We start from the raw sequence: 13,553 nt of genomic DNA, 5'->3' as shown, positions 1-13,553 counted from the left end.
TTTAACCTTTTTTTTCCACCTCTTTATTGGTCAGATTTTATTTTTTGAATGATTTAATATTCCTATGAAATCTCCATTTTTATTACAATTATTTATTTTGAACAGACAATAAAAAGTAAAAACAGGAAAAAATAAAAATTTGACACAATTTATTCAAAAAGCAGGTAGATGTTATCATTTTGAATCTTTTGAGTCAGTAGGAACTGTTAACTTTTAAACTTTTAGTTTTATTGTTGGTCTGAATTGAAGCTGAAATTCTTTATAGCTTTAGTTAATCTATTTGTTTTTGCTCTGATTTAAATAGAAACAGATTTTTTTCATAAACCTGTCGTTGTGGTCAGGAGGGTCCAGTTTGGCTTTGGGCTTCTGCAGAAACGAAACTATCCTGTTTACTGAAGAAAACCACTCAATTCAAATGTAGTAAAAATCTGAGGTAAACCGTATTTATTAGCACTTCAGACGGTTTTGATGCCGGTGATCGCGTCCCTTCAGGCTGCAGATCATGAGTCACGCCTGTAATCTGTTTGTGTTGCTGCTGCTTCCTAGCAACACAACAATTAGCGAATCCCTCGGATTTCCCAGCCTGCAGCTGAGAAACGCTCCACAACGTCACGTTTAGTCCAACCAGGACTGGACGAATCTGACAAGGATTTTGATTTATTGCAGCTGCTGCCGTTAAACTTTACATCAATATATCGTCTCTGTCGCCGTGTTGCTTCTTGAAAGGATGGAAACGTTTTCAAGCTGCAGCAGGAAGAACTCGTTATGAACAGGAAGAGGATCCCATCCTGAGCTCTGAGGTCAGCAGCACTGACCTGCTTCCTGTCTGCTCTCCGCTGACATTTTATCTGCTTTTCCTGCTTTTTAATAAAAATCACATTTTTAGACATGCAGATATTTTAAAAGCTTAACCTAAGTTATAGTCTAAAGCTAATATCTACCCTAATTTAATTTCTACTAGTAAATTGGAAGACGCTAATTAGAGCTAGTTTTTTGTTTAGTGCTTTAGCGTTTTGCTAACCTGAAAACATTTAGTGCATTTAGCTTCTGAGGCCTTAATTTATTTTTGGCTGTTTCATAAACTGTATGTTGAATAATTCAACATTTGTGTTGAAATTTTGGTCATTGACTGTTAAAAGTTCAAGTAGTTTGAGATTTATATTCATGCTTTTATTTTGAAGTTGTTTATGCAGCAGTTCCGTTTCCTTTCTGCTTGTTCTTGTTTTAGGAAAACTTTATTGAGTAAGTGGCAAGTGTACAATACAGCTAGCGGTGCTAATTGAACAAAATGTGAATCATTCATCCTGAAGTGACCCGGTTTGGTTCCGTTCTGTGGGTCCAGTTAGATTCAGGTATCAGAACTGGGATCCGAACTTTAAAATGGTTCTAAGCTCTGGAGGAGGATTTATCGCTGGCATGAATCTGAGCCAAACCAGCTGGCTGAGTGTCTTGCCACCTTTGACCCCTGACCCCACCGCCCCGCATGCAGGACGTGTTGGGAGTTTTCGCTCCGGGTTCGGCTCAGGCTCACGGCGCCTTCAGCAGACCCACCATGTGACTCTGAATCCTTGCTGATGGTTCCCAAACCTTTGGCTCAGGTGATGCCAAGGAAACGGGCCGACCGAAGAACCGAAGAACTGTTGATCTGCTCACAGAAACCAGTTCATCAGCAACGCCTACTTTAAGTCTTTATTTTTTTAATGTATCTATATAAAATAATTCAAAAAAGAATAAATGAAATCAGGAACTCTTGGTGTCATGTTTATGGGAAAGGATCAAAACCATCTGACTTAAATCTCAGAATTATTTTTTCCTCTGAATTTTTTATTTTTGTTTCCCCAAAAATTCAGATTTTAATCTCAAACTTTTGATTTTCATACCAGAATTCTGATCATTTTTCTTCAGGATTTTTACTTTTTTTCTGAATCAGAATATTAAAGTCAGAATTCTGAGGAAGAATCAGAATTAATTTTGTTTTGGCCTTGATCCTTTTCTGTACATTTTAAAGTTGGACTCCGGATTTTTGTGTAAAATAAATCCATGACCTTATTTTTCTGTAAGTTGAGGTGATTGCAGTAAAGACGCCCATATCGTCATTGTGATTGTGTTTCTATGAAATAAAGATTTGAAGTTTTTTAAATTTCCCTCAGATGTGATCACTGGCGGGCCTGCAGAATGAAGACCGGAGCAGAACCTGTCTGACGACATGAAGTAGGAAAAGCAGCACATCCTCTGTTTTCTCTGAGGTTAGCGGCTCTGTGTTCCCCTCCCCCTCCTGTTTCTGCATCCTCTCCTCTCTCTCCTGTGCTGCAACCCAACATAAACAACTTCTGTCCTGAAGCATGTCAGCTATTTGCTCAGAAAAGCTTTTGGACGCCGTTCAGAGTCTCCGAAGGGAGGCAAGATTACAAATTTAGTGCTTTTCACAATCTCCCTCCCTCTGTTTTCCATTTTTCTTGGTCTAAGTTTGTGTTTCTTCTCTAAACTCTCTCACGACTCCATCGTTTCTCACTGATTTGAGTTTTGTCACCTTTGGATCTGACCTTTTGTCCCTGCTGCTCTGGTCAGTTTGACCAAATGGAGCCTCTGGATTCTTGTTTGCAGATTTGTCAGAAACCATCATCACTTTGCTCTGATAAAGTCTCTGATTCACACAGACTTCCAAACAATCCAGTTTGGCGTTTGCTTATCACAGCCTGTTTGGGAAAGCTTTTCTTAGAGTAATGACCCAGAGTGTTTGTTTTCTTGACAGCAAGAACGCATGAAATAAGATCTTTATGTGAGCGATCAGGGTTGGGATGCAGAACGCTGCAATTAAACGGCTTGTTTCTTGAAAACAGATGCATGAAATGAGCAGAGAACAGAAGAACTAAATGTTCGTACTTGTAGAAAAGAGCTAGCTACCATAAGCACAACCAGGTGAATAACGAATGTTTTTCAGATTTTACACTCAGGTAAACTACAGGTGTGATGTTGACTTGGACAGCTGTGCAAAAATCAGTTAATCAAGTTAAAGGACCAGGTAGTTTTTAGGAGAAATAGCAAATAAATGGACTAAATGTAGCTAAAATACGTTTATATGCTGACGACACTGTTGTTATAAAGTAGCCTGGCCAGGACCGGCAGGGGGCTAATTTTTATTTTTCAGATGAAATATTTAGTTTCTTTTAACTAAATGTTTAGTTAGAAGCTAATTATTTAGTTGGTTAACGAGTTTGAATTTTAATATTTAACTTTGTAACTGCATATTTAATCTGAGTTCAATATTTAGCTTACTAGCCAAATATTATTTAACTTGCTGAACGAACTAAATATTTAGTTTTAAGTTAAATAATATTTAGCTTGTTAACTATAAATATTTAGTTTTAGCTAAATTTTTAGTTTTCTAGCTAAATAATATTTAGCTAGAAAAATTATTCTAGCTAAAAGAATAATAATAATAATAATAATATTATTATTAGCTCCTAGCTAAATAATATTTAGCTAGGAGCTAAATATTTAGCATGAAACTGTGACATCTATAGATTAATAAATAACATGGTGAAAATATGACTTTGAAACATTAAACTCATTTTGTCTCCATCAGGTTAAATAAAATAAATGATTAATTTTTACTGTAGCTTCACAAGTGGCTCCTCATGGAAACCCGACCTGAAGCCAAACACTGAAGCTCCACGTTGGTCTTTAAAAACACGTCAGTAGATCCTCTCCTTGTGTTTCAGCTGCAGGTTCCTCTGCAGACGCGTTTCGCTGTTGTGTTGTTCTGCTCACAGTCAAAGACTAATTTTATCGGCCTAACAGGGGAACAAAGGAGAGCAGGGGTCAGGCGGGGTCAAGACGGGAAGAGGAACGGCAGATTTTCCTTCCTGGAGCCGCCCATCGTTTTCTGAATCCACATATTTTCCCCTGGAGAAATTCTGATAAAAATATCTTATTAAAATAATTTAATCTGACTAAAAAGCTTCATGTTTAACAATCACTAACATCTAAACCTGCTTCCTGTCATCAGTAGGTGTGTGAGGAGAGAAGGTGTTAGAGAACGAGAGAAAATGTAACTTCATGCCAGAGAAATATCCTAAAATAGTTCTTTATGAGGCACAAACGGGATATTTACTCAGCCTCTGGCGCCCTCCTCCTTCTGCACCCAACGTTTTATATGCGAGTCAGTCTGCTAATGGACGTGTTTACAGAAGATTTGAACTGAAGATTTCAGGTAATGAAATAACAGAAATGACTTAAATTATACATAACAGTTTGTAAAAGGTCCGCTGTGAAACGATGCCAGCCGTTTCTCACGTTCTGTGAACAAGTTTGGTTTGTTTTGGCTAAAGTTCAGAATGTTTCTGGTTTGATTCACAAAGACAGGAGAGTTAAATATAAAGAGGTGAAATGCTGGTAAAACACTGAAAACCTTCAGCGTTCAACCACTGAACTTTTACACGTTTTGTTACGTTGCAACAATGAACCTCAAAGGTGCTTAACTGCGAATACGTAGTTTTAAAGGGCCGGTGTCGCTTAAAATCCACTTTTTTATCTGTCCACCATGTTTTCATGTTTTCCCTCATCAAAAACAAACCTGGAGCGTTGCCTTGATTCTTTCAAATCCTTTGATCACCATGGCAACCATTCAGCTGTTCAAAAATCCTGAGTGGACCTAGCCCCGCCTCCAAGGCGCAGCTCCTCCCCCACTCAGCTCCTTCAGACTAGCCAGCAGCAATTAGCAAACATCTGCTGAGCTTATTATAGGAGCTGCTGCTCAGAGCAGCGCTGGTAAAAAACATTAAAGGGTTAATGGAGGAGCCATGATGGGATGACTTCCTGAAGGCAGAGCTTCAGAAAGAGCAGGAGCTTCTTAAAGAGACAGAGGTCCAATTTCAAGGAATTAAATTACCCCTCCATTTTTATACAAAAAAAAAAAAAATGGAGGTAGGTTTACCAGAAAAAACTCAGAAATTTTCTAGAAAAAAAGAGAAAAAGTTCTGATTTTAAAAAGTCAAACATTGGCTAAAAAAATAGAAAATTTTTAGATTAATCTCAGAAATGTTCAAGTTTTTTCTAGATTTTTAAAAATGTATTTTATTCCTTTTGAATCTCAGAAACGTCTAAGTTAATCTAAACAGTGTTTACCTGCTCAGGTGTTTTCCTGCTGCTCTGTCTGACGTCTGTTGATGTGAGTTTTGTTGACGTTCAGGCCGAAATGACGATGTTTATTCCTGCTGGTCGTTCTTTCTGCTCCGTTTAGATCTGAATAAACACGAGAGGCGAAACATTTCCAGAAACCATTTTTCATCTGCAGAGAAACAAACAGAAACAAAACGAAGAGCAGAAACGGCAACTGCCTGCTGAACTTTGACCTGATTTAAAGAGACAGCGACTCACATCCATCCATCCATCCATCCATCCAAAACATGATTAATATCCATAATTACTGGTAATCTGAATTATTATCCAATTATTTTATTTTTGGGAAGATGACATATTTTTTAAGCTCATTTTGCTTTAAATATCTCAGTTGTTTCATCTTCTGAACTTGGAGTTTAAACATTTTAATCCTAAATGTGAAAACCAGACGATGTTGCAGCGTTTCCAGGCTGTGATGTCACAAACGACCGGCCATAAACCTCAGCTGGAAATCCCCGCCGCCGGTTTTATTTTACTGACTCCGCCCTCCTCCAGCCTCCATCGCCGCGCCGCTTTCACACAGCGAGCCGCGGGGTCGTGGGGTCGCGACGCCCATTAGCTTCCTGACAGGAACGCCCCCCGCCCCGGAGCAGGGGCCGGGTTCCTCCTGAGCCTGGAGAGCCGCTGCTGTTTGTTTGCTCTGCGGCGTTTCCGTGAATTCTGACCCGGCAGGAAGCGGGACAATGGACCATTGTAGGAAAATACTTTCTGCTGCTGCAAACCTGACAGGAAAGGACAGAAAGACGGAGAGAGAGGGACAAGAAGAGGAGTGGGACAAACGGAGGACAGACAGGGGGACAGGCAGAAGACGGAGAAACTTTGTCACCTTTGACCCTTGACCCCTCCAGGTTTACCTTAGACTGGGCAGTATAATGTGTTTTCCAGGCACAAGGAGCCATTTTATGGCACTGTTCATCCATCCTTTCATGTGTCCGTCCATTCATGTGTCCATCTGTTCAGGGATGTTAGCAAGATTACCTTTAATTGTTATTTAAATGCTCTATTTACAAAATATGATACATGTAAATTAATCTAACTTTCTGATTTAATGTCTTGAAATTGGGCCTCTGTCTCTTTAAGAAGCTCCTGCTCTTCCTGAAGCTCCGCCTCCAGGAAGTCGTCCCAACATGGCTCCTCCATTAACTCTTTAATGTTTCTACCAGTGTCGCTCTGAGCAGCAGCTCCTATAACGAGCTCAGCAGCTGATTGCTAATTGCTGCTGGCTAGTCTGAAGGAGCTGAGAGGGGGAGGAGCTGCGCCTCGGAGGCGGGGCGAGGTTCACTCAGGCGTTTAGCAGCTGAATGGTTGCCATGGTGATTAAAGTGTTTATCAAACAGCATTAAGTGAACTGCAGTAAATTCTCAGGTGTTTGTTCTGAAGCTCTGCTCAGGTTTCTGCATTCAGGTAAAAACTTTGAGCCATTAAAAGGAAGAAAAGAAGGAAGAAAAGATCAGGCGGAAAGAGCTGCTGATTGCGACGAGTCACAGAGCCGCCGTGGTGTAAACTGTATGAACCGTTGTGTTTGGTTGACCTTTCCACAGAGCGGTGACCTCTAGAGCGAGGAGCGTTGGCGTGGTGAGGAATGTCTGCCTGAACCCTGGAAGGCCGACCCTGCATGTACTGGCTTCCCTCACACACACACACACACACACACACACACACAGCTGCATATTTTTACTGCAGCTTTGCATTAATAGCGTCATTATTTAATGGCAGCAGTCATAATCATTCATGAAGAATCTTTCATGCTCATGTGAGTCTCATGTTAACCCTTCAAATAAAGTTACCAAATATTGTTAGAAAAGTTGCGTCCTGCAGCGTTAAAGATCGGCGATCGGCCTGAAAACTGCAGTCGGTGCGTTGAACCAAATGTCTGAGCTGCTGGAGTTTTACGAAGACGCTTCCTGTTTCCGTCTTTAAGGTTCTGGTTCGTTTTTAAACGGCCTCGGTAGCATTCCTCCTCCTGAGCCAGCAGGAAGCCAGGCCTGCGACCTTTCTGAGGTTGATTTCTGGAGCGCCATCTCGGCCGTAAATCTTCCAGTTTCAGCCGTTTATAGCCGCGTCCACTCAGACGGCCGGCCTCTCGCTACACTCTGTCCTCAGGGAGAAACCCAGACGTTTCAGTCAGAGCTGCAGGCCGACCGGCCGACTCATGATGGCTGCTGCAAAAATAAAGGACTGGCTGACAAAGCAGAACGAGGCTCACTCTGCCCTGAAGCTCTAATTTCTTCTGAATGTGTGTGTGTGTGTGTGTGTGTGTGTTTGTGTTGAGTTTACAGGCGGTACAGCAGATCTTGTCAGCTGGGCAGAGCAGGCTAAAATTAAACTCAAGTGAGAGCAGCACTACTTTTGTCACTTGGAAAAGGATGTGCAGATTAGTGTAGAAGTGAATTTGTATGTTGAGTATTTAGCTCTAATGTAAGTATTTAGTTTGAAAGAAATATTTACGAATGTATGAATAACGATATAAAGGTAATTAGTCTCTCTTGGACCCTTTGTATTTAGGAGACTTGTGGTTCTGATTAAAAGTCACTAAACTGATGAGTTTCCATTTACTGGAACTGTAATTAAAACATGGAGACTTTCTATCGCATCAAACATTTTCCATTATCAGAAGGTTTTATAATCATTTAGCATTAATTAGCTGCAGCCTGTGGGCCACATATGGCCCCTGCACCGCACTTTGAACACCCTCTGCTGCAGTTTTCTTTTTTATGGTCAGGATGTAAACTCTTCACATTCACACGTCTGAAACCTTTTTTCCACCGTTACCATGGCAACCGGTGGGCAGAAACAGCAGGAACAGAAAGGAAAAGCTCCAGTTGATCCTTCAGAGACGGATCCTCTCTCCGCCGGGCTCTAAAGGTTCATAACGGCTGCAAATGGAAAATATTAGGAGCACAAAGCAGTGACTCATCCACCAGAGCAAACAACCAGAACCGCGTCGCTGAAACATCAAGATGTTTTCTGGCCCCATTTGGTTCTTCTGTTCGTCCTGAACCCGATTCATTCTGGTTTTACGATGGTTTGCTCTCCGTCGGGCCGGACTGAAGCGCACGGCTCCTCGCGGGCTGAAGACTCGCTGGACAGGCATTTCCTGTGGGCGGGGCCAATCTTCCAGCCAGGAACCCCACTTCCTGTCTGAGCGGCGCCGCGTCTGGGGCGGCTCGTTCACGTCGAACCAAACTTCCTCCTGGTGGAGCGACGTGAAAACATCTGACCTGAATGAACCCCACGGTGGTGGCAGCAGCATGCTGAGGGATTTAGTTTAGACAGATATAAGGTTCCATATTGATGCATTAAAGAGCAATTAACTTTTGTTTAAAAAGTTCATAATTCATTTTATTTGTTTTTTATTTATTTTATTTAAAATGTTTTTCACTTCCTGTGTTAAATGTTAAGAATTTAAAGTTTGTTCTTCTATTATTATATAAACAGAAAATTATCTCAGAACAGTTTTATTGCTTATCTCGATATCATAATTATAATTTATGCAGTTTTGTGTTTATCATATAAATTCCAATCAAGCTGCTGAATCTGATGTTTGGTGTCAGAAAATGCCAGTAAATGTTGGGAGCTTCGGTTATTAACCGACCGTTTCACCAGGAGAATCGGCTCCCTGTGAGGTTGACGTGTTTCTGACCGAACGCTGCAGCAGCCAACAAGAAGTCTGGGCCAGAGAGTTTTTACAACCCAGGAATAATAAAAACATCCCAAAACGCCGATTTGAAACAAATCCTGGCCTGTCATTAATGTTTCTGGGCGATAAATCGTCCCAGAAGTTATTGTGATAAACGATAATTTTGATGTTTTGAGATCATTTTCCAGTAACATGATGCCAGAATCTCAACCTTCACCTGCTGATGAACATTTAACACGGGAACAGAAGGACATTTTAAATAAACAAAATAAAATCAATTATAAATTTACTGTGAACAAAATGACCTTAAAAAAAGACCAAAACACCAAACTGAAACTTTTATCATCCAGTTTTTGGTAGGAAGAGAAAAATGATAAATCATAAAAATGGAAATAGAGTTTTTTTTTTAATCATGTGATTAATTGATTTGTTGTTTATTGTGACAGGACCAACTGTATCCAATCTTCAAAGTAACATAAAAAGAAGATGGATGGAACCAGAACCAACCGGTCCAGTCCCAGCAGCCGGACCTGCTCAGTAGATGAAACCATACAGGTTGGAAAATATGAATAAAAATATGGATTTTACCTCCACAAATGGCTCTTTCTGAAGGATTATATGAAAGTTTTTGTCTATTTGCTGCTTTTCTTTCTCGTAGGAATAAAGTTTGTGGAGTATTTCTGAGAGTCTGCTGCCCCCTTGTGGCCAAGCAAATCCCCGCAGGACCAGATTTATTTAAATTGTTTATTTAAGGATGAAAAATGGAAACATTTCTTTAAAACCGGTTGGATGGTGATGGAGCGCTACGGCCACACAAATAAAACTAGGAGGACAAAGTCATAATAAGAGAAGAAGAATAAAGTTATATTTCAATAATTATATTTTCAGAATAAAGTATTATTACAATACTGCCACTTTATGCTCGTAACATTTTGACTATTCTCTTTATGACTTTAGTCTCATTAACTGTTCATAATAGTGACTTTAGTTTGATGTTGAATTTATTCGCCTAATATGATTTCATTCTTGTTTAGTCTCATAAATAAAGGAAATAATATGAATTTATTAATTGTATTACTTTAAGCTTGTCATTTTTTAAAATGTTCTTAATTTTTGACTTCATTCTCTTCATTTTTTTAACTTTATTTTCATAATGTTGTGACTTTATCCTTTAGTTTTCTTGTGTGATGTTCTCAGCGTGGCCCTCGGTTGTTTCTCTCATTCTTTATTTTTCTCACACAGCGAGTAGAGAAGCTCGATTTGCTCGGCGTCTTGGAATCCCGGCCTGCAGGGAAACAAAGATGGCGGTAGAACCTGCAGCTGAACCGTCGTCGGACGGTTTTCCGGCTCGACTCTCACCGTCCGGGCGTCTCCAGGATGAGCGGGACGCCGTCCAGCCTCGGCTCGTTGACGACGTCCCGGAACGCCGAGAGCCCGATGTTTCCTTTCCCGATGTCTTCATGCCGGTCCAGGTTGCAGCCGAGTTTCCCTGCAGAGAGCAGCAGACCGAGGTTGAATAAAACCAACAAACATTTGGGTTAGAAAACGGTAATTAATGGAAAAACTTTAAGCAACTGGAACTAAATCGCACTAAAACTGAAGTTTTAGTTAAGATATCCTTTGTTTTCATGTTTATGAATCGATTCATCAGCCTTTTGAATTGATGTGAAATTTATATTTTTCCCCACAGAAGCAGTTTACGGCACGCAGCATTCCTTTATGCAACACTGCAAAAGTTTGGGGAAAAGATCAGATTTGTTAGAAATGCATCTTCTGCCAAGTCTTCATCCTGACCGATGCAGACAGAATCACTTTGCCTTCATTTCTTTTAATTCTGCACCTAAAAATTAATCAGCGTATGAAAAAACTAAAACTACCGTTATAACTAATGAAAACTAAACAATATTTAATTAATAACAACTAGCAAACACTGTAAAAACTAATCGAAACAAACTGAATTAAACTAAGTTAAATTGTTGTGATCCTGCAGAAACGTTGGAAACGTGGATCTCAGGTTTTTCCAGCTGCACCTTTGGAGTCGTTCAGGTGAACCGCTCTCAGGTAGCGAAGCCCCACTTCCTGATCAAACTGATCCAACATGGCCGCCACGCCGCCGTCTGCTGCCAGGTCGTGACCTTCCCAGAAGAAACGGAAAACGATCTGAAACGTTCTGAGCTGGTGGCTCTGGTGCGACGGGAAGCGGCGGAGTGTCACCTGCAGCGAAGGCGTGGCAGGTGTCCAGACACACCCCCACTCTGCTCCGGTCCCGGACCCGCTTGATGATCCACCGCAGCTCACAGAACCGACCCCCCACTGTGCTGCCCTGACCGCTCATGTTCTCCAGCACTGAGCCACAAAGAAACTATTTATGTCTAGTTTATAATATAAATATATTCGTGCACTTCAAATAAGACAAAACCAACTTACTAGTAACTTTTCTGGAGCTTATTTAAGTCAGTAAATCCTTAATACTGATGAAAAAGTTCTGGTTCCACTTGCAGATTATTTCACTCATAACATGAGAAAAATATTTACATTTAAATTAAATAATCTGCCAGTGGAACTAGAACTTATTCATCATATTAAGGATTTACTGACGTAAAATAAGATCCTGCATCTTGCTGAAAAGTTACTAGTAAGTTAGTTTTGTCTTATTTGAAGACAAAACTAATATATTTATATCATAAACTAGACATAAACACCTGGTTAGTTTTAGTGTTGATCGTTGCAGCAGAACCAGCTCTGACCATGGCTGGATGTTTTTGTGCTTGTTGTTGCTCCGTACCTGTGACCACAGCAGGAGTCTGCTGGTGAGCGTGGTTGATGGCTGCGGCGATCTTGTCCAGGCACTGCTGGGTGCTGATGGCGCCCAGCGAGGATCCGGGGTGGAAGTTGTAGAGGCGGAGGCCGAGGCGGCTGCAGCGGCTCAGCTCGTCCACCAGCAGGGCGCGGCTCTTCTCAGACACGTCTGCAGCGGAGCGGAGCGCAAACTCAGAGGTCCGGCCGACCCAAGGCGACCGGCACGCGGAAGGACAAACCGTCTCTGGGCGATCCGCAGTTCATCAGGTAGGAGCCGTGAGGCAGGATGTGAGCCGGGTCGAAGCCGAGTTCAGAGCATTTCTCCTGGAACCGATCCGCAGCGGCCGGGTCCAGCGCCGGCCTCTTCCACGAGCGCTGAGAGCCCAGAAACAGAGCAAAGGCGCCGGCGCCGAGCGCCGCGCTGGACTCCACCGCCTTCCAGATCCCTCCTGCAGAGACGCACCAGTGGATGTCCTGACTCATCTCTGCAGTCGTGCTGCTACAGGGCTGCTGGTGGACAAACTGGCCACTTTTCCTCACTTTCTTCTCCTACTACTCTCCCATTTGCACAATTTGCTGTTATTTAAACTGTTAACTTTCTGTTTTCTGTCAGGAAAAACCATCGGATGAGATGCTGCTGCCAGCAGTTAATCGTTCTGCTGCTGTTGACCTAAAACTGGACTGAACTCATTTCTCTGCTGGAGGAAGTGAAGTTTACCTTGAATACCAACATGAGCGCCGATGTGTTTGTTGTTTATCCTGATCCTCCTTCGCCTGTCTCCTCGCTCCTCATCCTCGGTTTCATCTCCCAAAGCTTCACTTTTCCTTTTCCTCGCTGCTGCCATCCTGTCAAGGAAAAGTTACCACTTCAATCACAGCCAGAGATCTGCTTTTGTGATTTTAGTTCAGGCCCAAATGACCTGAGATGTACCGAAGAATATTAGGGCCAGTGAAAAAAAGAGATCTGAATTTAATTTTATAAATATGAGAGAAAAGTTGAAATTCTGATTTAAAAAAAGAAAATGTTGGATTTCTGGTATTAAATGTATAATTATGAGCAACAAAGTAAATCCATCCATCCATTTTCTGTTCACCCTTATCCCTAGCGAGGTCGGGGGGCTGCTGGTGCCCATCTCCAGCCAACGTTCCAGGTGAGACAAAAAAGTAAATCCTTTGACTTTAATTAGAGGGATAACATCATTTTGTGGAAAAAAGAATTAATTCTGAGATTAAATCAGAATTCTGACAAAAAAAGGGTAAAATTCTTGGATTAAATTTTTAATTCTGGGATTAAAGTCAGAATTCCGAGAAAAGTAAAATCAGAAACTGATTTTGACTTTACAAAAAAGTATTTTGGAATTATTTCTGGAGATGATCATACAAGGAATGATTTTATATAAAATCAATAAAATTGTTTATAATCCTGACCATCCTCTTCATGAGATAATCTTAGAGCGTCTTAAGTCAGAGGTTTCTTCTTATTCGCTGTAATACAGACCGCTACCGGAGATCTTTCTTGCCAATATCTACAGTGACTAAAGAATTTGAACGACATTTAATTTCCCATTGGGATCAATAAAGTACTCTTATATTTGTAACTTTCAACTCCAACGTAGTATTTAGCTACCAGAGCTAGGAAATGAACTCATTAGCAGCATCTCGTTAAAAACAAACAACAAAAGAGAAAGATTCCCCGCTGCTGCTTCTGGCTAACCACATGCCGTAAAAACGAGAAAATTTCTCACTTTAACCGTGTAAAGATACGGTCCTCCGACGGATGCCGGCTTCTTAAAAAGGCATAAAAGGCTCCCTCCGACTCTCCATCTTCTCACTCCGTTTCTGAACGACACTGGACCGCTTCCGTCCCGTACAGACGCTATGCAAAGCGGCGTGAAATTAGCGTGAGGTCCGTGAAGGTCAGCAGGCTGTTTTA

General features: G+C 41.3%; 1 protein-coding gene and 2 long non-coding RNA genes across 3 annotated transcripts; 2 read left to right on the top strand and 1 right to left on the bottom strand.

Moving 5' to 3' along the window:
• The first annotated feature begins 179 nt into the window (after positions 1–179).
• On the top strand, positions 180–6,977 carry LOC103129176 (uncharacterized). The gene is made up of 3 exons (XR_001659899.1): positions 180–800; positions 2,151–2,246; positions 6,723–6,977. It is a non-coding gene; the product is annotated as an uncharacterized LOC103129176 (long non-coding RNA).
• A 2,248-nt stretch (positions 6,978–9,225) lies between these two features.
• On the top strand, positions 9,226–9,883 carry LOC107834113 (uncharacterized). Its single transcript, XR_001659895.1, has 2 exons — positions 9,226–9,376; positions 9,480–9,883. It is a non-coding gene; the product is annotated as an uncharacterized LOC107834113 (long non-coding RNA).
• Positions 9,884–9,918: 35 nt separating this feature from the next.
• On the bottom strand, positions 9,919–13,455 carry LOC103129175 (probable endonuclease 4). The gene is made up of 8 exons (XM_007540157.2): positions 13,366–13,455; positions 12,339–12,466; positions 11,860–12,069; positions 11,607–11,789; positions 11,036–11,167; positions 10,852–10,956; positions 10,181–10,310; positions 9,919–10,106 (listed from the first exon to the last, which is right to left on the bottom strand). The coding sequence occupies exons 2-8, from the start codon at positions 12,463–12,465 to the stop codon at positions 10,040–10,042; spliced, it is 954 nt and encodes a 317-aa protein (XP_007540219.1). The 5' UTR covers position 12,466; positions 13,366–13,455; the 3' UTR covers positions 9,919–10,039.
• Positions 13,456–13,553: the final 98 nt, after the last annotated feature.

This window comes from Poecilia formosa, unplaced genomic scaffold (assembly GCF_000485575.1).
Source record: "Poecilia formosa unplaced genomic scaffold, Poecilia_formosa-5.1.2 Scaffold521, whole genome shotgun sequence".
Lineage (NCBI taxonomy): Eukaryota > Metazoa > Chordata > Actinopteri > Cyprinodontiformes > Poeciliidae > Poecilia > Poecilia formosa.
The sequence above is the reverse complement of the archived record's forward strand: the minus strand, read 5'-3'. Positions and strand labels throughout refer to the sequence as shown.